A 27,379-nucleotide genomic window follows, 5' to 3' on the forward strand; every position below is an offset into this window, starting at 1 on the left:
TGAAAATTCCTTTATGGGAAAACTAAAAGTTAAATATTTTTGGAAAAGAAAAAGTATGGCAGGATGCTTTACAAAATATTTTTAAAAATAAAAAATACAGTAGGCTCTCTGTTTAACGACTTTCAAGGGACCACAAAAAATCATCCTTAAGTAGAAAGCGTCCTTAAATAGAATGCTTTTAACATTATAGTGGACTATCTGGGACCGTGAAAAGCCGTCGTTAAACAGAGAGCCAACTGTATATATTACGGACAAAGCAAAATACGAGGAAGGAGGCCTTTTCTGAGCCTAACCCTATTGGGGTGGGGGGCTGATTTCGATATATAGTTCGGATGTAAGGTGGGGCGTCATTTCAAAGTTTGGCCTAGGGTGTATATGGAACTTAATCCAGCCCTGTCTTTAAAACTGCATCTATGTTGAAAATTTTGGTTTCAGGAGGTTTTATTCATACAATCGGTGTAGTCATTTATCTGTTACCCCATTAAGTGACAGTATCTTAAAAAATTTATTCTGTTCTCTGTAAAGTTATTTTTATTTAATACATATTAATATTTAATTTATCCAAACTATGCATGTTATAATAGTTTATGTATCGGGCACTATTCTTGAGAAACAAAATAAAAATTATACTTGAGAATGATAGGAAAGGAAATTACGGTAACTTGAACTGCTGATTATTGGAAGGTTTTAACCACGTTCTTGGGACTTTGAGTTACCGAGAGTTCACTGTATATATTGGAATTCTATTTCACTAGCTTTCTTGTCTGCTGTTGCAACCATAATGTAGAATTTCAGGCAGTTCTAGTGCGCACTAAGCCCATCATTTAAAATTTTTTCACGGGGAGCGAGGCAATGGACATATACACATTGCAAATGTTAGGAAAAAACAGTACAGTAACGCTCAATGCAATAGCTTTGGGACAAATATATTTTGATAACAATAATCGAAAAGAATCCAGAAAAAAACAACATTTTTTTTCAATTAAGCATGCAATATGCTGTAAATTAAAATTGCAATCAGTCAACTAAACTGTTTTAAATTACTAAATTAGCAGAAAAGAAAAGCAGTTTTTTCCATCAATTAAACCATTCCACCGGTGCTTTTTGGCCTATTTTTAAAACAAGATCTTCTGTGTTTTTTTCCCGCAAGGACAGTGTACTGAGAAATACTAAAAAAGGGCACAGGGTCTTCTTAAAATGCCAGGGGAGGGGGGGGGGGGACATAATAAGAAAATCAAAATTTATTGGGGAAAAAATGTCAAACTATAATTCATCTTGCTGTAGAATATTCAAAATTGCAGCATTTCTAGTAATGAGATAGATAATCCAGGAGCAGGCAAGCATATCAGCCATTTTTATTGTACCGTTTAAAAAAATACTAAACCTAGTTATATACAATGCAAGTGTTTGTTTTAATGGAATTTCATCTGAAATAAATTTACTGAAGCAGCTTTGCATAAGGAATTAAATTTGCGATTTAGTTTCAATTAGCAACAAAAAAATCATGTTTCAGCCATAACAGCGTTCCATTACCTTGCATTCAAACTCACTGTTGCTAAAACAATGTTTAAATTTTAAACACAAATTCATTATTTTAGAGTTTGACTTTGAATTTTAGAGCTTGTTGACACAAAACAGTCAAATGTCATAATGTAGATCCCGAAAATTAATTATGAAATTTTTCACGTTCGCTCGAAGCAAATGTTTGTTTACACTTGAAATTTGAATTAGAAAACAGCGCGAACGCCCTCTGGCTTCTGGAAGAAGCGAAAAATATCGTTGTCATTCCTAAAAAAAATGAAAAAATATGAAACCTATTTTCGAACGTAGAATAAGTTATTTTTCGAAATTTCTTGTTTAGAGAGGAGTGACTATCCAATATAAATGGGTACAAGTAAAAAAAAAAAAAGAAATTACAATGACGTACGACGATATCGTGAAAATAACCAATCCTATATCGCTGCGTCATCGGGTCACGATATAAAATGATGTCTAATCCGACAGAGCGTGCGCCATTGACAAAATCGTCACGCGTCATTGTAACGATAACGCAAGCATCATTGTGCAGTCATCGTTTGCGATATCTGCCTATATCGTTTACGCGTCATTGTAACGATAACGTAAGCGTCATCGCGTCGCGATTAGAGAAGTGCGTGAAATTTCAAATATTTGAATTTTTTTATTAAAACTGAATTATTTTTGATTTATTCCATTTTATTCATAAAATAACTGTACAGTTTTGAAATTTGACTATTATAAGCAATTTTGTAAAATGCCGTTTCGTGTGATATCGTGCCGATGACGAGCTATACAGTAGAAACGATATACGATATCGGGTAGATGAAACGATATACGGCAATGACGTACAGATGACGCTAAGATATCGGGTGCTACTAGAGGTATTTCAGGTAGTTCTCATTCGTGTGGAGAGGGACGAGGTAGACATCACTCTTGCGATAGTCATCCCCGTAATTAATACAATTTATAATATTTTTAAATGAGGGCCCCACAAAAAGTCTTTGACCAGGGTCCCGCAAAACCTAGGACCGTCACTATCCCTACCTGCAATTAGTGCCACCTAGAGTCCCTATATGAAAACGTAGGGACTCGAGGGTCACCAAGAGTCAGCTTCCCCGTAGCATATGTACTTGACTGCTTGGGGCTAGGATTGAAGGACCTAATATCATCTCCATTTGTAGTAATTGACTTAGCAAAAATACTTGGACTCATGGACCAGATCTAGCTGTTGCTCTAGGTTTAGTAACAACAACACGTTCTCTATAGTTTATTAGCCAATAAACTACAAAGGTTACTGTAGCCACTGCCTAATGGCGACTGAAAAAGGGAAAACAAGCGCATGTCGTAACTTATAACTTGATTTTTAGCTTTGCGAATGGTAGTAATTTATCATCGTGTTTAGGGGTTTTCTTTTTCCTACACTTTTGAAATTATATTGCACCACAAACTGTCTGAAGTCTGCAATTTACCCCAACGGAGACGCGTGGAACAGAATGTTTTACCCTTTTCGGTAGTTCTGTTAATCACCGTAAGGTAGTGTTGTGTAGAGTAGAGTCCCTAGCATAGAGATATGAAAGATAACCGGTTCTCCTTTTCGAACGCTACCTTAATCTGTTCAAAACGGCTGTCCGCGATTTATTTATATTATTTCTAATCGTAAAGAGTAAACCAATGCGAAAAGAAAAAGAAAAAAATTTTATTTATTACTTTTTAAGTTCAAAGAAGAAGAAGGTGAAGTCAGTGAGGGGGGGGGGAGAAAAAAGTAGGGAAGAGAACTTTGACAGCTCAACTCGAGTAAAATGTTTGTAAACAGATATTGAAAAAATTTAGTTTTGATATCACAGAGTACAAAAGAAGTTTTAAAAACACAATAAGTTAATATTTTAGTTTCTGTAAACTAGTAAAAACTAAAGTAATTGAGTCCTTAAAAGTTTTTCGAGATGTTTTTGCAGACTTATTTGTGCTCAGAAATTAAATCGAACAAATCCCGTACTTATGGTTAGGTTTTTTATATCCCTTAGTGATAATGGGTTATATTATAGATTTTTGCATTTGATAAAAGTTTTACTGACGTAGAATGAAAATTGAATGTGGTGGTCTACTGTTCACATCCGATTTTGATTCAGGAAATTTAGACAAAGTAGAGTATGTAGATTCGTTTGATGATAGTGAAACCAAAATACCTGGATGTATTACTGAAACTAGTCTGCCGCCTTTATCTAACTACAGATTTGCTAGAAGACCTCCAACTCGTACTGAAACGCCTTTCTCATCTCCTGTTCATGTTAAAAAGTATAATTTGAAGCGACATTCTTTCGGCCCACAAATAAAGAAAACTTTTTCTACCGAATCAGTTTCTGTACTCAATCAATCGGTAAAAGAGTTTAAAGTCTGGACAAGGCCTGACTGTTATGGTACTTCGTTTCAGACGACTTTTAGGTAAGTAATTTATTGAAAATTTAAAGTAGTGTTTAACGCTAGTAAAAGCGTTAGAATTAGAAAAGGGATAATATGGAAAAAATAAAAACTCTCAGAAGATGTTTCTGTTTGTTTTAAAAATTTAATTGTGCTGGCATTTAAAATTTGATTATTGATTTCAAAACCTTGTGGGGGCGCAAGCTCATGTGTGCAGCGTAACTAGAAATAAGAATGAGCAGAAAGAAAACCCCTGCTTTTTTTTAAGGGGGGGGGGAGGGTGCATTAATGTTAAAATATTAATTCTTTTATGTTTTTTGAGAAAACTTTACTATTGAACTGCATTTTAATTTTTAAAAAGTCAATTTTTCCAGAATAAAGCTGGGATTTTTTTTTTAAATCCCCCACTGCCTCAAAATTTCCACACTTACTATCAAATCATTTTCTAAGTGAGTAGAATGTAGGAATACAGGAATGTAAAGCTCCATTAAAATAATCCACTAGCTTAATAAGACAATATTAGAAGCTCTATTAATATGTAAATTAATTTGCCAAACAAATGTATCATCACTTATAAACAATAAAAGTTTCATAATTCATTTTGAAGCAATATTTTATGCTTAAACCTTGTCTGGGTGCTACTATAACTTGTCTGTGTGACCTTCCTATTTTGTATGATTTTCTGGTTTTCATGTGAAATAGCTGATTCCTTGGCTAAAAATGCCAGAGATCTAAACAAAAATACAACCCCAATTTTGCTGGCACATGCAAATGCTTTTTTGCAAAGTCAAAACTTTTTGCCCCCTTGAGAATCAAAACCCATGATCAAATAACTCATTTTGATATTGACAGAAAAACAGCTGCCACTCTCATAGGACTAAAAACAAAACATCATAAAAACATGAAAATTTCATGATATAGGACTGAAAAATATCAAAATTGCGGCAACTGTATCAAAAAAAAAAACTTACACCATGTCATGTTTTCAACTGCCTTACAGTCGCTGCTGGCCTTCATGTCTTAACCTTTTGAGACCGGGCTATCCCTGCAGAAATTTTCCTTTGAAGACGGGCGGTACAGCATATGAACCACAGATTTCTTTTCCTTTGGAGACTGGAAGGTACAACTCTTGTACCGTTCGTTTTTCTCCAAACGAAAGAAGGATTAGAACAAGTTTTGGTAGGCGGTCAAAGCATCTCCATTGTAAGGGGATTAGTGATGACTCCTTTGATGAGAACAAATCGCCAAGGGACAGTTTGGCATTCATTTTCGAAATCTTTTCTCTCAATGTTAGAGCTCTCTTGCTTCTTTTGAACGACTTTCACAGTTTCTTGTGCTTTTTAGCAGGGGAAAATTCTGAGTTGAAAAAAAAGATTTTTACTTTTTTTGTTCATATTTTCTTTGTTAAGTTTTATTTTTTGCATTTAATTGAAATGTTTGAACATGTCTCGAAAGAGAAAATATTTATCAGAAGAAGAAATAAAAAAAATAATGTCTGAAAATAATTCAGACGAAGAAAATAATGCAGATAGCGACAGCGAATGCGAAAAGGACAGTGGATCCGAATCTTGGAAATTTAAAATCTTCCACTCGGAGTCCGCAAACAAAGGCGGAGTTGCGAACTTTAAGGGAAAAAGACCAATTCTGACTCCGAGTCTTTGAATTAAAAACTTTCGACTCCCGAATCTAGATTTTTTACTCCAAAATAAGATTAACTTTGACTCCGATTCCGCAGCCATGGTTTGATATTTGAAACAATTATTATTAATATGATTTTATTTTATTTTCACGCTAAATTTTTTATTTATTTGTTCAGTATGTCGTGGAGAAATTCAGAATCCTTTATTTTTCTACACAAAAATATGTGCAGACGATTTTTTTTTTTTTTGATAATGAAAACTGAAAACTATTTCTTTCAGTTGACATTTTTTTCAAAAATTTCTTTTGAAAGTATATAAATTACTTTTTGGCAACAGGGGAAAAGCAAACGATTTTTTTATTTTGAATTTTAATTCTTTATTTTAATGAGTTTATTATTTTTTATTCTTTTTTTCTTTTTGAAAGCGGTTAAAGATTTTCTTGATGGAGAAAAGTATATTAGCTGCTTTGTTTAAAAGGTGCAACTACTTTATTTGTCCGTTTAATTATTTTTACGCATCTATTTCTTTAGATGAGGGAGTCATATTTTATTTCTAGAAATCAGGTTAAAATGTTAAAAAGTTACGTTTGGAAAAATTTGTGATTTTAACTACTTTTGCGAATACTGATCAGAAACTAGAAAGTCGATATTGGTATACGGGAAAGTAGGCTTGTCTAGTTTCGGACGGAACTACTTGTTTATACAATTTCTTTTGCCCTTTTTATGGACATCTTTGACTAAAGTTTTTCAATGTTGAAATAATTATACAGTTAGAAATAAGTTGCTCTCTTTGTAAAGTAATCGTGTAAAAAAGTATAAAGAGAGAATTTTCTTTTTTAATTTTAAAATTCATTGCTCAACTTTCTGAAATTCACTTATTGATTCTGCAACTTAGATTGAGATTACTGTGAAGTTGAAGTTCTTTAAATTTTAAATAATGAATGGCACTTTCCATGCATGTTATACTTATTTTATAAATACATACAGTAGAAATGCTGAGTAAATCAAACCTCGTAAATTGATAGTAGTGTTAAAATAGGGGTTAGGTTCCATAGATAGAAAAAAAAATCTTCATTCTAGTGATAGATAAATATATATAATAGGGCAATTCTCAAAAGGTGGGAGCAAACACAGATCTCAACTTTGAAGCTTCAACACCAAATAACTTTCATTTTAATTAACTCAAAATTTTTTGAGTCAAACTATAATACTGTATAGAGACAAGAATTGACATAAATTATGGAAAAAATGCTCTTCAAATGCCCTTAAAAAAATATTTTCTTTGCTAAAAGGCACAATTTTGGACATACCAAAACGTTAACTGAGCAAATGTACCATTAAAAAAACATTTTTTAAATTATTTCCATACGTTTCAAAAAAAAATTAAAGGTATGAATCTTGCACTGAATAACTTTTTGTTAATATTTTACACAAAACACAAAAGTAAAAATAGATTATTTACTTTGTAAGCGATTTAAAAAAAACAAAAGTTTGAAATTTGATGTCTGTCCAAAAGTTACGATCTTTACAATGCTATTATTTGAGAACTAAGTATATGATGTTTTCGTTTTAAAGGTATTTATCGATCCTCAGAATCAATTTTTAATTGTTTAAAAGTGTTTTCATAAGCTTTTATGCAGTATCTTAGAAGAAAAATGATTTTTCTTAAACATACATGTGAGTTGTCCAAATGGCGTTATGATCTTGACGCCGATAATTCTGTCCGTTTATTCATAATTTTTGATGATCCACTGTCTTCTAACCTCAATAAAAAAGGTTATTTAATGTTATCTTCTTTAATCCATTGGTATTTTGCGTAATTAATAAGTTACACATTAAACAATACATAAATTACAGTAGAAACATGGCTGGTTATGTTCGTAACGAAAGCCATTTTCCGCTAAAATCGCCAAGCAAACCTCCGTTGGCGACAACACAGTATACGATAAGCTAAAGGTTACCAGAGAGGAATTCCAGTTTGACAAATGTAGTTTATCGTCAGCTGCACCAGTTTTGGCGACTTTATCACCTGCGCTAGCAATTTTTTTATTTTTAATTTTTTAGAGTTAAAAAAAATCGTCTGCAGTTGATTTGTAAACAAATATCAGTTAGTAATTTTCATTCTATCTTGAGATTTGAGAGATAGTAAGCCGTTTGAATTAACAACATGTTTTGAAAAAGTGCTTTAAGGAATTTAATTAAGTTCTTTTATGGAATTTGTTGTATATGCTTTTTGAAGTCATTATTGATTTTTAATACCTATTTCCAAAAAGATTTATTGCAAAGTTTAATGCTCACACGAGATTATGTCTCCTAGACGTAGAACAAAAAGTGAGGTTCTGGTAGAAGTACATTCTAAGTTTGGAAAATACCTGCAGAAATGAAAGTTAATAATCCAAAGAAATACAAATGTTATTTAATAAAAGAAGCTACGAGTTTGTATAGGGCAATTCCATGAAAAGTGAAACCAGTAGGTCAAAATTTCATATTGCAGTTAATTTGCTATATTATACATCATTGTAAAGCTTGCAATGTGTATTTTCAGAATATTGCATTGCTTTTTTAATAAAAATTAAATAATAAATTTTTTTCCTAGTTGGAAGTATGATAGTCGGGTCTTCAAAACAATCAGAAAAAAATACCCCATTTTCAAACGCTTATTTCTAATAGCAAAATAAAAATAAACAAAATTAATTATAGTGCAGCTTAAATTATTAATATAATACTATAATAACATGCATTTATTTTTATTTTTTTACAAAATGAAATTAGGCAATTAAAATTTTTAAAAAATGAAGTTCAATGTTACGTCCGTAACAAAAATTTAGCAAAAGTTGTTGTTGCTTCCTAAAAAATCAAAATTAAAAGAAATCCTTTTTTGTCCTTTTAGCAATTCATCAGAGTAATTGTTTACCATAGTTTAAAACATTAGAATTTCTTTAATTTTTAAAAAAATGGCGTTACAGACGTAACATTTTTTGTTACGGACGTAACAAAAAGCAGTACGTTACGTCCGTAACACATGTATATTTTCAATTAAAAAGAAAAAAAATACAGGATAGGCAATGAAAATATAGGGTATGACATGTAATATGATATAACAAAACTTCTGATACTGTGATTTTCAAAATTTTATAAATATTAATGGATATTTAATTTCATTTTTTTAAATTATTGAAATACACATCGTCGCCTCAGAGCAACATTAAGACATCTAATCCTAGGAATAAGACAAGATATCCTACTGTTGCTCTGAGGTTTTCCTCTCAATGTAAGATTTTTTTTGTCCTCCAAATCCTAATTCAATTGGTGTTAATAATTCTAGATTAGCAATTAATGCTTAATAACATGCATTAAAATATTCTAGAGGGTTCCTTAATTTCTTAAACTTTGCTTCATCAATGCACTATGACACAAAAAAAAAAAAAAAATAGTGTTTTCCCAGTAGATTTTTGTGAGAATTCCTTGATCATTTAACACGATGAAATCCAAAGCATTTTGTGAGTAATTTTTATCAATAAAGTTTTTTTTTTTAAATTTATATTACAGATATTAATTATAGTTTTTCTCTTCAAACTTCTATCATTCTGAAAGCATAGCCAAATTGATATTACTTCTTATTTAAAAACTAACTTAGAGATAAGAATTTGTCCTGTTTAATAGTTTAAACCAAATTTACTGAGTTACTTTTTATTGTTATTTACTCTCCACAAAAAAATAATATTTAGATTACTGTTTCATTGATGCGTTGAATATTTTATAGTTTTAAAACTTAAATTAAAAAGCATAATTAGATTAGAGTTAAAAATACTAAACATTAAACTAGCTACATCTGATCCTCAGATAAGGCAAATTTAGTTTTGAAGCAAGATTTAGATTACTTAGGCAAATGTTGGCCAAAATGCATTTTTTCCGATGTCAGTTTCGACAGTTTTTTTTCCACCTTTGGCAAAAACGTGCCAATTCTATTAAAAAGCGATCAAAATCAAAGGCAACCGTTAAACTTTAAAAGAAATTTGGCAGTTAATGTATTTGTTCAGAGATAGAGAAAATCATCGAAAATTCTTAAACTGTAAAAGTTCTTCCTTGTAGAAGACCCCCCCCCCCCCCCCCCCCCCCCCCGCTCTCCCTCCATGTTCATGTTAAAAATTTGAAAAATTTATTTGTAACTAAATAATTCCACTTTTGTTTTGCTTAATTTCCCCTTGGATAATTTCACTTTTTATGACGCACCAATTTATATTTTATATTTATTTACATGGTGGTATATGGACAGGGGCTGCTCCCTACCTCCCCAAATCTTTAAAAACTATTAAAGTGTAACTTAAATGCTCAAAATAATGTGTTAATCTAGACCAATGCACTTTCTTAACAAAAATTATTAGTATACATAAGCTTTTATTTGCTTTGTGCAATTAGTATATCAGACATGTTACGTCCGTAACACTTTTTTGTTACGTCCGTAACAAATATATAAATTTCTATCATAAATTTTACAAACAGTGTCCATGAAAACTTTATGGTTTTAGAAAGCTCAAAATCTCTTGAACAAGTATTTCAAAGAAAATTTTAGAAATCTATGAATAATTCACAGGAATATTGGCAATTGTATGACAATGTATACATTTTGCTGTTTTCTGAGTTACGTACGTAACAGGCAGTTTTTAATTTTTGTTACTTTTTCTAATAAAGCAATCTGCACCCAAATTTTTGATAGCATTAATAACACCCAACTATACAACAGAAAAAAAAATTGTAGCCTTTTATGAAACCAAATTGAAATTATGAGTGTTTAAAGTCTGTGATTGTTACGTCCGTAACGGTGGAATTGCCCTATAGTTATTTCCATGAAGCTTTTTTTTACCTTTCATCAACTTCTTTAAAATCATTCCAAAACTTTATTATATGTAAAGAGCAGTATGTATAGCCATTCAAGTACTTCATTAATATCCTCTTTATTATTAAATTTAAAAATTCAAAAAGTAATAAATAAAATTTTCATTGGAAAAGTTAAAAATCAGATTAACAATTGTCAAAAATGGTGAAACTTACATTATGATGATGTCCAAAATCCGTTACCTACAGGATAACAATGTCCAAAATCTGTTACCTACAGACTGCTGATTTGATTTGCTAATTAACAATTTTTACAAATACCTGCTGTCTTTTCATGTTCATATATTGTGTTCTAGGTATGCATGCTGTACAATAAAAGCAAAACTGATGTCAAATTTAAAAATTTTTGAAATTGCTCAAAGTTAACTTTTTTGTTCCCACCTTTTGAGAACTGCCCAATACTTAGTGTGTCCTTATTCCGATACATATGCACGACGTTACATGAATTTATATAGAAAACATGAATTAACTTAATTTTCATAAAAAAAGATTTGGTTATGATTCTTTCCGCAGTCATTAATTGTTTTTCTCTGTAGTTCTTTGTAGGGTGTTCACTAGGGTGGGCCGAAATAAGCAAAAAAAATTTTTTTTTCGAAATCAATTTTTGGATAGCGCGCAAAAGTTGCGTGATGAGCTAGTTAGCACTCACAAAAAATTTCTTGGATATTAAAAAATATCTAGCCGGCGCTATTTCACACTAAAAAACCGAAAAAAATGAGAAAAATGAATTTTTGTCGAAATTTTTTTAAAAAACTAAATTCCAAATATTTTGCTGGAATGCACCGAAAATGTTATATAATGAGCCAGTTCGAGCCCATAAAATGTTTCATTGATTTTAATGAGCATTTAATCGCTCCTTTCGGACATCAAAAAATTGGAGAAAAAGAAAAAATATTGATTTTTTTTAAAAATCATTGTGAAAATTATTTTTCAAAATTAAATCATAGACTAATTAATTAAATAGCACTATTAATCATAGTAATTATTATCACGCAATAATATCATACATTTTCTAGAATTACATATAAAGATAATAAAATTTTGAAAAAAAATCTTCAAATTTGATTTATAATACCTCATGCAAAATGAATATTATTTTTTAGAATAATATTGTCCCTTGTTATCAAATGATGGAAGTTCTTTCCTAGCTTGAAGTTTGGCACGAATGTATTCATCTTGTGCAGTTTCACCACGAACTTATGTTGCAGCTTCGGTTATTAGTTTCACACAACGTTTCACAGCTTCCGTGTGGCATTGAAATTTCTCGAAACAGCTGTAGGCTGTTCTTTGCACATTTCTTTTAATTGTTGGTCTTTTAGATGCATTGTAAGAGGTGGCTCTGTTGCAACACAGTTTGCTCAATTAACTAAATCAGCGACTTCAAAATTGAGTTTAGGACGCTTAAAAAATCGTACACCATCCGAGCTCTTCGTCTTCTTATTTCTAGAGTTCAGAATGCACCTAACAGCTAATTCCCGAATGTATTTCCTTGAGTTAAACAACATAGTCAACAGTAGCTGTTCAGGATGAGCAAAATATGCATTATTTGTTACCTTATCCACTTTTCCAATAGCCATTTTTCTTACTGTCCTTTGATCAATTAGAAATTGTTTTTCTCTATCAGGGACTTTTGCTTTTTTTCTGCAATTACACGAATATAAATCTGCGCATTTGCAGGCACAAACGTCAAAGTCGTAGCCTCTGCTTTAAATTTGCCTAGCTTTTGTTATAAAAGTTGTGTCTTTATATTTTTAGCATTTTTTGTTGCTCTGTTATATTTAGAATAATGAGATAAAATCATGGTAATCACTCTTCTTATCGAAACAAGGGGAAGGGAAGCACGCTCCCAAATATCAATAACTTTTTTTGCAACTACAGCGGCCACACTTGCTGAAGATGGTTGCTTACTTCCTTCTTATTTGCATTCCAGTGATTTGATAACATCTGATAATGTCCTCATATGTTGGAAGAAATAAAGCATTGGGAAGAGACAAATGTCTTCCAGGTCCAAATAGAAGACTACTTGTGCTTGCTCGCGTTACTTTCTTTTTCGTGTGTTTCTACATAACAGTCGTGTTGTATACCAAAACAAAGATAATAATGCAATGACATTCGAAATGTCCGGTTCCCGTTTAAAAGACTTCAGAGGATTAATTTTTTTAATACTCAAGGGCTCTATTTGTCAAACATATGTAAAATAGTTATAACATAAACTTAGGAATAATAGAAGCAGTTGAGCGCCGTTTATTATCCAGGAGAAACAATTGGAACCAAAGATTAAAAAATTAGCATCTTATGTAACTATTTTTTTATTTGAGTGTGTGCATTTTTTAAAATTGGCGTACAAATGTCGCATAAAATTGATTGAATTTTCACTGTTTTTTCTAAGTAACGTATTGCGTAACATTTCAGTATTTACTTATTTTGAAACTAATTTTAATTTTTTTTTTCATTTTTCCCATGTGTCAGTCTTAAAGGAGCGTAGCTAAATATTCTACGATATGTATAAAAGTCTTTGAGGATTTCAACTAATTCACTGACAGATACTTCTAATGTTTGCTGAAACTAGCTTCAAACTTTTATTTTTAATCTCCCCCCCCTCATTTTCTTTCTTTCTTTCTTTTTTTTTTTTTTGAAAAAAGTGCATTTTTGCCCTTTTTTTAGTTTTTCAAGATCAAATAGCGCCGGCTAAATATTAAACAAATTTAACGAAATTTTTTATGGGTAATAACGGACCCATATAGCAACTTTTCCGCACTATCCAAAAACAGATTTCCAAAAAAAGTTTTTTCGGCCCACCCTAGTGTTCACCCATCCGTGATCACTCGCGTCATTTCAGTAACGAGGTCTTCCTTCACTAATCAGTCAGAAAGATCGTTTCACATTACAAATACAAATGTGACGACCAGCAACAGGCTCTGGGCCCAGCTAGGCTGGTCCTAGTCAATTAATTAGACCCCAATGAAGATCAATGGCCCTCTTAAAGCTATCCACCCCCTTGCTCATTACCGTCTCTTCCGGTAAGCTATTCCAAGTGCCCACGACCCTGCTAAAGTAGTAGGTTTTCCTGATTTCCAAGTTAGCCTGAGATTTAAATAGCTTAAAACGATGACCCCTTGTCCTGCTTTCCCCACAAAAATTTAATCCATTTACATCTTTCGTTTTGATAAATTTAAATAACTGAATCATGTCCCCTCTGACTCTCCTTTGCTCCAGGTTATACATGTTAAGCCTATTAAGTCTGGTATCATAATCTAAATCTGAGAGTCCCCTTACTAATTTAGTTACCCTTCTTTGAACTCTTTCCAATACAAAAATATCTTTCTTCAGATAAGGCGACCAAAACTGAACAGCATACTCCAAATGAGGTCTTACTAAACTCCTATATAAAGGCAGAAGAACTTTCTTAGATTTGTTTGAAATAGATCTATTGATAAACCCAAGCATTCTGTTGGCTTTGTTACTAGCAATACTGCACTGTTGACTAAGCTTGAAGTCCTGATTTATTAAGATACCCAGATCCATAACATTTTCTGCCTGATTTATGACTGAACCCTGTAAATGATATCTCATACGCTTATTTCCATGACCTAAGTGTAGCACTTGACATTTCCCTACATTAACTGCCATACCCCATTTATCTGCCCACTTCGTAATATGATTTAAATCCTCTTGAAGCTGATTTACTTGTTCTTCATTTTCGAATATCCCCATAACTTTTACATCATCAGCAAAACAATTCATGCTTCCAGAAATATTTTCAATGATGTCATTCATAAATATAATAAACAAAAGAGGCCCTAAAACTGATCCCTGAGGAACCCCACTTAAAACATCACTCCAATTAGAATGATTTCCTTTCACAACTACTCTTTGCTTCCTACCAGTGAGCCAATTTCTAACCCAAAGTAAAGTTTTTCCTCCTATTCCTATGTCAGCTAACTTGCTGAGAAGAGCAACATGCGGTACCTTGTCAAAAGCTTTTTGAAAATCAATATAAACAACATCCACACATTTTTTGTTATCTAAAGCTGAGGTAACCTTGTCGTAGAAATGCAATAAATTAGTAGTACAGGATTTACCTTTCCTGAAACCATACTGCAAACTAGTCAACAGACTATTAGTCTCTAAGAACTTCATGATCTTAATTTTGATCAAAGTTTCGAAAATCTTACAAATCACCGAAGTCAAACTTACAGGTCTATAATTCCCAGCAATACCTTTAGACCCCTTCTTGAAGAGTGGCGTTATGTTAGCCAGCTTCCAGTCCTCTGGCACCGTCCCCGAGTTATAAGAAGCATTGAAAATAATCAAAATAACATCCACTAATTCATCTGCACATTCAACTAAAATTTTTGGATAAATATTATCTGGTCCCGGAGCTTTAGTTGCTTTAATCTTTTTCAAATGAAATAAGACCTCCTCCCTGGAAAATACAAAATCCTCAAGCTGTATAATAGCTTGTGTCTTGTTAGTATCAACTGTTGAGATACAGTTTATCGTTAAACACACTGGAAAAAAAGTTATTTAGAACATTTGCAATATCCTTATCGTTTTGGATTAAATTTCCATACTCATCAACCAAAGGCCCAATTTGACTGTTTCGAGCTTTCCCAGAATTAGCGTAAGCAAAAAACCTCTTATGGTTCCCATCAATGTCATCTGTCAGCCTTTGCTCCAATTCCCTTTTCTGAATCCGTACCAAATACTTAAAATTTCGCCTTGCCTTACCATACTGGAGCCTCTCCGCACTCTGACCAGTTTCTTTAAACTTATGAAAAGTGGATTGCTTATAATTAAGAGCTTCTTTAGTCTCCCTGGAGAACCACATGGGCCAAATTTTGGTACTAACACCTTTTCTCCTAAATGGAACATAGTCCCCAACGGTTTTAGCAAGTTTATCCTTAAATTCCGTCCACTGCTGATCTACGTCGTTATTTTCCAACCCTGACGAAAAAACCTCTTTCAAGCTCTGCCTAAGTGCAACAAAATCGGTGTTTCTGACATTGGGCACAAACCTAAAATTATCATCTTTGCACACTTCAAATTTAACCCGGAACCTAATGCTGTTATGATCACTATCTCCAATATGCTCCCCTACACTCAACCCTTGAACAAAACTACCTATGTCACAAAAAACTAGATCCAAAATGGCCTCCTCTCGAGTTCCCTGAGTTAAAACTTGATCTAAGAAACAGTCACCAATTACTTTTAAAAATTCCTCTTCTTTGCCATTACCAGGATAAAAATTATTCCAATCAATACCCGGAAAATTGAAATCCCCCATTATGATAACGGATCCTTTACTGGACATGTCACTTATAATACGGTACATCTGTTCATCTTGTCCCTGGTTTGAATTAGGTGGCCTATAAATGTTTCCAAAGCGTAGCTTTTTGCCCTTACTGCTCATCAACTCCAGCCAAACCATATCAATATCAGTAGGCTTATCATTTATGACCAATTCATTGCAGATAAAATTGTCTCTAACATAAAATAAAACCCCACCACCTCTTTTACCTACTCTATCCTGTCTGAACAAATTGTTAAAAAATTGTTATTTGATACTATAAACTTAGAATTCATATATTTATATCCTAGATTTCATTTTAAATATCTGCTTTTACTTTTTTTTTTCTTGAAAAATCTTACTTTTTTAACTACGGTTTTTATAAGTCATTTCTCTTTTCCGTAAATCAACTGTAAATGTCATGAAAGAATTCCAATATCACTATATGAGGGAAAACACTTTTATCTTGCCTATTTATTTACTTCAAGGGAGGCCCTTGAAAGCCTTTACTTTCAGTCTCTGCGTATAGGGGTACTTCGCCTCCCTCTCATTCTTAGCTTGAGGAATGAATTCGTCCAAAGCCATGTGGCACCTGTTTCGCATGTCATCTGAGAAAAAATAAGCAATCACATTGCTTAGCAGAGATTATGCCTTGCCTACATAGTCGAACATTTGTTTTTCTCGAATGAGTTTATGTGAGCAGTTGAGTGTCGATTTGTTAGTCGAGTTGTAAGGGAAATGGCTACTAGTAGCAAAATTAAAACGAGAACTAAATTAAAGTGTCCTGTGTTTGGAATACCCAAAGAGTTGAGTAAGCTAGTTTTGCCCACGTATGAAGACATGATAAAATACTATTTGCATGTTAGGAACCATTTTAAAACAGATGAAATAACGAAAGAACCCACGGTAGCTGAAGTCTCAGAGGCAGTAACTTTACAAATCGAAGAACTGTGGAGGAAATCTTCAATACCTACAGTTACTCACACTCGTGTTCTTCAACTCATTCGTTCATGCAATACCAAGTACAAAGAATTATTAAAATCTATACGAAAACAGAAAAATGAACGTCATCTGGTCAAAATAAAAGCATTCGCTGAGGGTGCAAAACAAAAATTGTTTGATATCTCGTCTTGTAAATATAAATTTTCCTCTTGTAGTTGTGAAAAGTACCGCAAAATTCCTGTGGAAGAACAGGCGTTTCTTCATGACCAGAGAACTGTTAGAAAAATGATCATGAGCACTGTTGACTTAACTGCGACAAAAAGACTTTGACGGAAGGCAGAGAGAAAATCAAAAGACAATGCTCGCGTTTCTAAAGTTGCAAAACAAACTGAAAGGGAAACACCTATGATTTTCGAGTCAACTTCAAGTTCACCAGAAATGGACATGAATGACGAAATTTTCCAGGCTTCTACTTCAAATTTTAGAGCAAAAGTGAAGGAGACACCATGTTCCACGAAGCTACCACCCAACTCTCAACAAATGCGAGTTCCTTTACCAACATTGGCAAGGAAATGTGACCGATACGGTGTTTCAGATAGAGCTGCGGCATCAATAGCAAGTGCTGTGCTTCAAGATGTGGGTTTGATTACAGAACAAGATTCTTCATGCGTGATTGATCGCAGCAAAATCATTTGAGAAAAACAGAAGAAAAGGAGAGAGGTACTGGTACTAGAGACGGAAACTTCGAGAAGTTTTCGTGCTTTATATTTCGATAGCAGAAAGGATAAAACATTACAACTTGCAAGCTTAGATGGCAAAAAATACCGTAAAACAGTAGTTGAAGAGCATGTTACTTTGCTTCAAGAACCTGGATCTAAGTACCTTAGCCATGTGACTCCAGCCAATGGCACAGCGATAAACATCACCAGAAGTATAACTGACTATATAATAAGCAATAACATTTTAAAGTAAGACAAAACAACGTTAGAAGAAGCACAAATTTGTGCTTCTTCTAACGTTGTTTTGTCTTACTTTACTGTTCAGCACAAAGGTATTTATTTATCTTAATAACATTTTAATTGATAATTGTGTAGCTGTTGGATGTGATGGAACCAACGTAAATACTGGAAGAAAGGGAGGTGAAATACGGCTTCTCGAAGTTAATTTCAAGAAACCGTTGCAATGGTTAGTATGCCAACTTCATTCTAACGGACTTCCCTTACGACATCTTTTGAAACACTTAGATGGTAAAACAGAAGGTCCATGCGCATTCTGTGAAATCATTGGTAAAGCATTGGATGGATGTGAACAGTTGCCAGTTGTAACGTTTCAACCGATTCAGGTTAATCCTTCCGAATATAAACAGAAATGAGTTGAGCACTGATCAACAGTACTTATTTGATGTTTGTAAAACTGTAGCTAGCGTTCAGTGCTCTGAAAATGTGTCTAAACGAGAACCTGGAACATTAGTACACTCACGGTGGTTAACGACGGCAACTAGAATTTTACGGCTGTACATGACAACTGACAGTCCTCCGCTGAACTTATACACATTATCAGAATATGTTATGAAAGTGTATGCACCAATGTGGTTTACCATTAAGATTAACCACTCTTGCAAAGATAATTCTAAAAACCTCTTTGAAACAATCAAAAAATCACGTTATCTCTCTTCTGAATTAAAAGCTGTAATCGATCCTGTGATTCAGCGCAATGGTTACTTTGGGAATCCGGAAAACATATTGATAGCGATGACACTTGGTTTGCGTCGAATTATGAATGCAAGATCTATGACACCGATTGGATTGCGAAAATTTACAATTCCAGAGTTTAATTTTGATGCTGAAGACTACCATGAACTCAATCGATTGGCAAAATTGGGAACACACGGAGCCGTCACTTACAAGTGGAATTCTAGATCAGAATTTGAAAGAAATGGTGCTTGATGGCGTACCTTCTGAATTGTTTGATTTCCATAGCCTCCCATGTCACACTCAAGCAGTGGAACAATGCGTTAAATTAGTCACAGCAGCATCGTCTACAGTTTGTTGTGTAAGCAAAAGATAAGGATTAATTAGAGTAAGATTAGAATCCAGAAAACTTATGCCACAATATAACACTAAGTCTGAATATTGTCAGTCATAAAACTGATCTCCAAGCCAACTTTTCCGCCAAACTATGCGTCATTGTTTATAGTGTGCGGATTATAGTTTGAATTTGAAGGAACAACAATTTGAGAATTCATTTAGTAACTTCTTTAGTTTTGCTGTGTATTTTATGTGACTGTAAAAAATTGGATTGATAATTTCATACTTTTATATTTAAATTTTGTAATCTATCATATGTAAAAACCACATTTTGGTGCAGTCACAATTGTCAAGCAGAGAATCTTTTACATCAAAAATGCTTTTACTTGTTAGTTTTTTATAATTTTTAGTTTTATATAAATAATAATTTATGCATATTAAAGCTAATCTTTTTAAAGGAATAACTTTTAATACATTTTTCTCAGTGTGCTAAGTATTGTAATGTTATTTAATTTTAACTCGATATTGGGTAATTTTAAGGTATATGATATTTAGTATATTTTATTATTTAAATATTTGAGTTTGGTATGTAATTTACACAAGCGGTCAGCTTTGAAGTGCTTTTTCATCATATTGGAAAATTTTTGGCTTTAATATGGAATCATTAGAATTTGTATCAGTTTTGATGCAATAATGGTCAATTTCAAGGTCCGAGTTGACCCTCAAAATATTTTTTGTTATAAAAATGCTTTTGCATGACAAAATATCTATACAAGAGGAAACTTTTCAGCACTATTACTTAGCTTTAATCAAATTTTGATTTTTTATGAAACTATTACAACTTTTGTCAGTTTAGATGAAATAATGATCAATTTCAGGACGCGAGCGGACCCTCAAGATATTATTTGTCATAAAACTGTTTTTGCATGACAAAATATCTATACAAAAGGCAACTTTTCCGCGCTATTGCTTAGCTTTAAAAAATTTTTGATTTTTGAGGAAATTTTTATAACTTTTGTCAGTTTTGATGCAATAATGGCCAATTTCAAAGCAAAAGCGGACCCTCAAGATATTTTTTGTTTTAAAAATGCTTTTGCATGACTAAATATCTGTACAAAACACAACTTTTCCGCACTATTATTTAGCTTTTATCCAATTTTAATTTTTTCACTCCACCCTAGTGTACAACTGCAAAAGCGCTTACAGTGATGGAGCAGTTGCAATTATGGGAAATGTCAAAGGGTTTGTTTTAAATGCAAAAAAATCTAAACCCAAGTGCTCTAAAGTTTTCCCCATCCTGAACTTCTCTTGGAAAACAATATACCAGATTAGCTGAAGTCAACTGTGGTTGAAGCAGCAGGGTTGTCTGGTTTAAACCAATTGGTTTTTTTAAAAAAACCATGCGGTTTTTTAAAAAATGGTTTTTTAAAAAAAAGCCGAAAAAAAAAAAAAATCCATTTTACAGGTTTACGTTGATTTTCCCACACATATTGAAAAATGTAAAATTCCATTTATGCTAAGTTCCTAGCTAAGTTGCAGAGATAAATACTAAAATTGCAAAGTTGCTTCTTCAAAATGTATTACAAGCTTTAATCGAAAAAAAATATTATATTTTTTATTTCGTATATGTGCCATAAAGCAGATTTCAGTCAACTTCCATCATTATGCTTAATTTGCATGATTAGTTAAGATTTACTGAGGATTGAATCTTTTATTGTAGATGCAATCCATTATATTGCTCACTCCTGTTGCAGGGGTGTTACATTTTTGCCCATTTATTTGCACTTTCCTGGAATTTTAACTCTGACTTGTAAGGTTGACCAAAGACGGTTGCATTGCATTTTTCAAATTCTTTTTCCTGGCTTTTCCACCACTCAGTCACTGTTGCAGAAGATATAACGTTTTTGGCAAAAAAAATTTCTTGAAATAGAATTTGCTACTCATTTATTTGTTCTGAAGAGTTTGCATTTAATATTTTTTAAACTTCAATGCTGGATGCAACATGTATGCCAGTAAATAAGCTATAATTTAAGCTATGTTACACCAATTTTTGTATTTTTGATTTGGTTTGTTTTAGCGATAGTCATATCTTTTCCAAGTCTTTCCAAAATGAGAACGGAGTCGAATATAGAGCAGCACTTTTTTTTAATACTTTGTCAGTACAACAGCAATCAATTTTTTGACTGTTAAATCATGTACTGTTGTACATTTTGCTTTACTTCAATATTTGCGACATTGTGTATATAAAAATCAGCATTATGTAAGATCAGAAAGAAAAAATATGAAAATTGATCTTTTAAAAAGATTATGCTTAAAAATATAACTTTTACTTTATTCGATAATTATTCATATTATGTTGGTTTTATAAAGTTTTTTTCTTGGATCTTCATTATATTTTATCTTAACCCGCATCACAACCACTTCTTGAAGTATTTCGTGTTATAAAGGGTCTATATATACATGCATACTAATATGTTAATCAAGTCAAACATTTCAATCAATATTTCCCCGCAGAAAGCTATTTTAATTATTTAATTTAGTTACAAGATTTTGTTCTTATCTCTTTAATTAATCAAGAAATTAGGTATATGACTATTGAATAACTTAATTACATGGAACCTTAATTACCTTCCGAAAATTAATTGTTTTTCTCGCAATAGTTTTTAAACCAAAAAAACCCGGTTTAAACCAAAAAAACCTGGTTTAAACCAAAAAAAAAAAAACGTTTTTTTTTTTGGTTTTTTTGGAAAAAAAAAAAAAAAAAACCGGTTTTTTTACCAACCCTGTGAAGCAGTCATCATACAATCATGATCACTTAATTCTCATATTTTCATTGCACTTTCTGAAGAGAGTGGGGTCATATTACCACTCAATACTTCTTCACACGAGAGTTCGCTGGCTTTTGAGAAGCAAGGTCCAGCCAAGAGTTTTGTAGTTGGGGGACGAGGTACTAATTTCTGATTTTTTACTAAGAAACAAAATCTACAAATTTGTTGCGAAAGATAGTTTATATGTACGGATAGGCTAAATGGGTTCAAATCAAAAATTCAGCTTTAGGAACTCAGAGAGGAATTAGAACATAGCTCATACATATCCTGAGGAAAATTCTATTGAATTTTGTGGCAGAACATTTGACCTTGATTCGTAACAAAGTATAAAGCACTACATTTTTGACTGGCATAAACGAATACGACTAGGGTTTGTGATCCGATGACGCATCAGCAAGGAGCTGTCTTGAAAGCAAGAGAAAAATACGAGTTTTAGACCTCAGAGGTGAGTTTTAAACTGAGGTTCAGTGAAGTGCTTTTGAACACCTATTGGCAGTTAGTAAAAAGAGTACGTTAAGAACATATATTTGTGACATGGATGTGGGATTGTTAGCGTTGACACTTTTCAAAACCAACAAAATATCTTTTCTAGACCTCGATTTAAAAACTTCCTGCGGCTCTTCCCAATATAAAGGTGAAGCAGGGTTCGTACGCCCTTGAAAAACCTTGAAAAGTGCTTGAAAAAAAAAAGTTCATTTTCAAGTGCTTGAAAACCTTGAAAAAGTTTTAAAACCTTGAAAAAGTTTCTTAGTGCTTAAATTCTCTCAAAAATCAACGAATTGTGCTTAGAAGTTTTAAAAAAGTATTTCACCAATGCAATTTTCTGAACATGTGTTCAGTATGCAACATGGATTTCAATCCTTTTGCATCTTGTAAATATTTTGATGTTTTTTACAACCGAAAGATATTTTGACATATGGTACCTTAGATTAGTTTATCTTTTGTTTAATTTCATTAATTAACAAAGAAATTAATTTGGAAACCATGACAACATTGAACTTACTCGGGTTTCGCGGAAAATTGCTCTTGTGTTTGAAATTTCAATCTTTTTGCATCCTGCAAATATTTAAATATTTTGGCTAATCAAATGTTAGTTTCGCATATGCTACCTTAGAATAGTATATTTTTTGTTTAATTTTAATAAAAAACAAATAAATTTATTTCATGGGAAACATGCCACGTCGAACAAACTCAGACTTTGCGAAAAATTGCTTCTCGTGTTTGAAATTTCAATCTTTTTGCATCTTGCAAATATTTAAATATATTCACTAATCGGATGTTATTTTCATATTTGCTACCGTAGATTAGCATATTTTATGTTTAATTTCAGTAAAATATAAGTTTATTTTATGGGAAACATGACAACATTAAACTTAATTCGCGAAAATTTGCTTCCCTTGTTTGAGATTTCAATCCCTTTGCATTTTGTAAATATTTTTATGTTTTTGGCAATTAGTAGTTATTTTGACACTGCTACATCAGATTAGCTTATTTTATTTTTTATTTTAATAACTAAAGAGTTAAAGAATTTATTACCTTGGTCTTGTTTAATTATTTGCTTATTTATTTTTGCAATTTTGAATGATTATCTTTACCTAATTTTTGGTCATAACAGATTTAAAAAAAAAATTAAATTTCAGCAGTTGAGCACCTAACAAATTAACTTAAAGTTTGTATTTTAAATATAAAGTTGATTTACATAATTTTATTTATAAGTACATCATTTTTTTATGTCTGCTAAAATAAATAAGGTGTATAACAGGGGTGGTTGTGTTATGATTATTCACATGAAATCCAGTAGTGTTCGTTTTTATGCTTTTACCTCCCTATATCTCCAATTTTCCCCTTTTCCTCAAATGTTCAAAATTACTACTTTATTAAGGTTGTGGGTACTTGGAGCTTACTGAAAGAGGCTTTAATCAGCAAAGGGGTAGATAGCTTAAGGAGGGTTATTCATCTTCATTTGGATCTAATGAATTGACCAGTACCAGCCTAGCTAGGCCCAGTGCCTGCTGCTGGTTATCAACAGGCACTGGGCATGGTATTTCTATGCAGAATATTTTGACTTAATAAACTATTTTATGAATTGTATGCATAGCAAAAGTTATTGTTGTACATATGTATATTCAAGTAACAGGGTCTTAGTTTTAAAAATTATTCCCCTCCCCCTTGCCCCATTTTGCTCTTTGAAACTTTCAGGTAATTTTTTATGAACTCACAAATTAATTACACCTGAATATTGCCTTTCTAAATTTAAATTCTAATTTCAACAATAACCCTTTTTTTTCCCAAAATAAAACTACTTTTGTCATAATATATGTCAACTTCTGGTGAATCTTTTCAATTTCGAAATATGGCTCTATAAATCTGAACTTGCACATTTATTGTCTATTGCAAGTTTATCAATGAAAGCTGAATAGGTTCAAGTTTACATTCAGAGTATTTATCACTGCTTAAGCTGCTTTTATATATTTTGAGGTGTAGAGACTGGACTGTGGACTTTCATCAACTTATCTTACTTCCTAATTTTTAAATTTACTCGAGGACAGTTGAAATGCCTTATTGGCTGAACAGCTAATAAATACATACGAATAATTGATTTGTATACTTATAAATGATTTGCAAACCTAATATTTTTAGAACGTAATAGTGCAAACTGAAATAACTTTCTGGTTAGTGTTTTTGTCCTAACCGCCCTCATATTGTAATAAACCACTTTATAGCTATTGGAAATAAATGTTGAAACCGGGGGGGGGGGGGGGGGGGGAGTGACTTCAAAAACTCCTCTCTGGCAATGCCATTGAACTTGGGTATTTTAGTTTCTTCCCATAAAAGTTAAAAGCACTTATGAAAGGTTTTTTTTTAAAGTATTAATTTGCTGATTCTAGAAAATATACAAACCTCTGACTGCTGCAACCTTTGAAAAACCTCAAAATTAAACCTCTTGGTATCTGCTTCTCTTTATGACCAAACTTTTCAAACATTTTCAGAAAAACTTTCAACGCAGTAGATCTTTCATCAAAGCGTCTCTCGTTGTAGAAAAAGCAATTTGGTTTCCCTATACTTTTTTGTATTATTGCCTTATTTCTATGTGTTTGTAGTAAATGAAATCTGCATACAATATTTTTAGTACAAATTTATGATATTGCCTTGAAAACAAAATTTTTTACCTTGAAAAGTACTTGAAAAGTGCTTGAATTTTTTTCTGCCTAAAGGGTATGAACCCTGTGAAGAAAAAGTGCCACTGTCCTTCAAGACAGGCAAAAGTGTCTAAGTAATTAAAAGTTTGAGACTTGCTGGCCGTAATAAGCTCTAAAATTGAATGATGAACTTTATTTCAATCTCTAAAGATATTCTATAATTAAAAGATTAATCGTTATATCCATATGGAAGTGCTATTTTTTTCTTTTACTTACTTTGACATGTGATTGAGGGAAGTATTGTCCATACTGACATAAGAAATCTGGTCCAGTGTCCCGCTAAGATCGAGCTTACTATCAAGTGTGCCGAAGAGTCAAAAAGGTTTAGAAGCACTGCTACAGAGGAAGATTTATACTCTAATAGCACTATAGGTATAGACGGAGAGCCCAGGGCCGCTAGACCTGGCCAGACCTAACTTATTTTCTAAGTATCAAAATGTGTAGGACAGAATAGAGTTACATGTACTTTCAACATACGCGTGTTTATTAACTTGGTCCGTGGGCCAATTTGCAGGTACGGGGTACTGAATGTACGCAAAAACAGTGCTAAACTAACTTATTTTCTAAGTCTCAATTTTTATATTATGACACTCAGGGAACTATTCCAAAGCATTTTGTAAGCTGCCAGACCAATCGTATGGACCAAACATCCAGCCAGACACAGTTGAAACAACCTACCAAACTACCAGACGCGTTCTGTGGGCATTAATGGCTGCCAGTGGTGCAACCTTACTTATTTTCTAAGTCTCAATTTTTATATTATGATAATCAGGGAACTATTCCAAAGCATTTTGTAAGCTGCCAGACCAATCGTATGGACCAAACATCCTGCCAGACACAGTTAAAACGTAGCTGTGAGTATGAGCGCGTGAAAAATCAGCACTCAGAGAATAAGTTATCACTGTTTTTGCGTACATTCAGTACCCCGTACCTGAAATTTGGTCCTCGGTCTAAGTTAGCAGGCATAACTGGGGGACCTGATAAGTTGGACCTGATGAAAAAACGTGAAATGTGGAGAAAACGTAGATTCGGGGGACGTAAAATCGGGGTTTCACTGAAATCCTATTTCATGTTTTTTTTAACTAGGTTTTCTGCTTTAACAATATTGCTTTTTGAAAGCAGACGATATTTTTCAGTGCTTAAGTGCAAGAATAATAGCGTCGCGCTCGTACTCAGAGCGACGTTTTAACTGTGTCTGGCGGGATGTTTGGCCCATAAGATTGGTCTGGCTGCTTACAAAATGTTTTGGAATAGTTCCCTGAGTATCATTATATAAAAATTGAGACTTAGAAAAAAAGTAAGGATGCGCCACTGGCAGTCATTAGTGCCCACGGGACTCGTCTGGTAGTTTGGTAGGTTGTTTTAACTGTGTCTGGCGGGATGTTTGGCCCATACAATTGGTCTGGCAGCTTACAAAATGCTTTAGAATAATTCCCTGAGTATCATAACATAAAAATTGAGACTTAGAAAATAAGTTAATTTAGCACTGTTTTTGCATACATTCAGTACCCAGTACCTACAAATTGGCCCACGGACCAAGTTAATAAACACGCGTATGTTGAAAGTACATGCTAACTCTATTCTGTCCTACACATTTTGTTACTTAGAAAATAAGTTAGGTCTGGCGACCCTGGGCTCTTGGACTAGTACTCTTTATGTCATATAACATGGTATATTACATAAAGACATGGTTCTTCTATGGTGCACTGGAATGGTTAGAGTATTGTGGGCAAATTAACAAACTGTTGCCAGATTTGCTGAAATTAGCAACTCTGAAGCTTTCACATCAGGAGAGAGATGGAAGAATTGAATTTTATTTCATTGCACGCCTATACAGTGCCGGAACTTTGATTTTTCGGAGCCGGAGAAAATCTTGAAACTGCCACTCTTACTTATCGTCCTTCAAGATTTTATGTCAAGTTACAATGAAAAACACACAAAAATAGGCTGAATTTGCTTCCCCCTGAAGTTGCGGCTCGGAGCAAGCCTTCTTGCCCCGAATCAGCCCATATCTGCCACAGCACCTATACTTGTGTGAAGATTTAAATTAACATTAAAATTTTTTTTAAGAACCTCCACTTCTAAATATATTTTACATAATATGAGGCTTTACATTTTGTATACACTAAGCCTTTATAATTGGAATAGTTTTTGAACGTGTTATGTTTTATTTCATTTTTTGTAATGGAACCAGAATTCATCAGTAATTTGTTACTTTATTTAATAATTTTGTACAGTCTTAATTTTTTTAAATATATATATATATATATTTTTCAGAACATGGTTTCATTTTGGTGTTGCTGGTGGACCTCCAGGTGGATTGATAAAAATAAATGTAATGAATCTCAATCGACAGGGAAAGTTATATTTTCATGGAATGAAACCAGTTTTTAAAGTCGTGCCATCTAAAGATGGGTGGAAAAGAATTCCTGGAAAAGTTGATTTCAAGGTAAAACAGATTTGGTATGCTCAGTTAAAAAAATATAGTATAACCTCGATTTAACGATTGTCAAGAGACTGGAGAAAGTTTTTGTTAAGTCAAGGATATTGTTAAATCATGGAACATAGATATTTAATACAGTCGATCCTGGCAAGGGCGCCCATATGCAAAATTGTAAGGGGGG

General features: G+C 32.8%; 1 protein-coding gene across 1 annotated transcript in view; it reads left to right on the top strand.

Annotated features, from left to right (window-relative positions):
- Positions 1-3,595: 3,595 nt before the first annotated feature.
- LOC129233486 (cytosolic carboxypeptidase-like protein 5) overlaps positions 3,596-27,379 on the top strand; it is a gene marked incomplete at its 3' end in the record, with an annotated part of 51,553 nt that continues 27,769 nt past the window's right edge. Inside the window, exons 1-2 of the mRNA XM_054867507.1 lie at positions 3,596-3,957; positions 27,033-27,204. Coding sequence (XP_054723482.1) covers positions 3,596-3,957; positions 27,033-27,204 — 534 coding nt within the window. The remainder of the gene's footprint in view (positions 3,958-27,032; positions 27,205-27,379) is intronic.

The sequence above is a fragment of the Uloborus diversus genome, unplaced genomic scaffold, assembly GCF_026930045.1.
Source record: "Uloborus diversus isolate 005 unplaced genomic scaffold, Udiv.v.3.1 scaffold_455, whole genome shotgun sequence".
Classification (NCBI taxonomy): Eukaryota; Metazoa; Arthropoda; class Arachnida; order Araneae; family Uloboridae; genus Uloborus; species Uloborus diversus.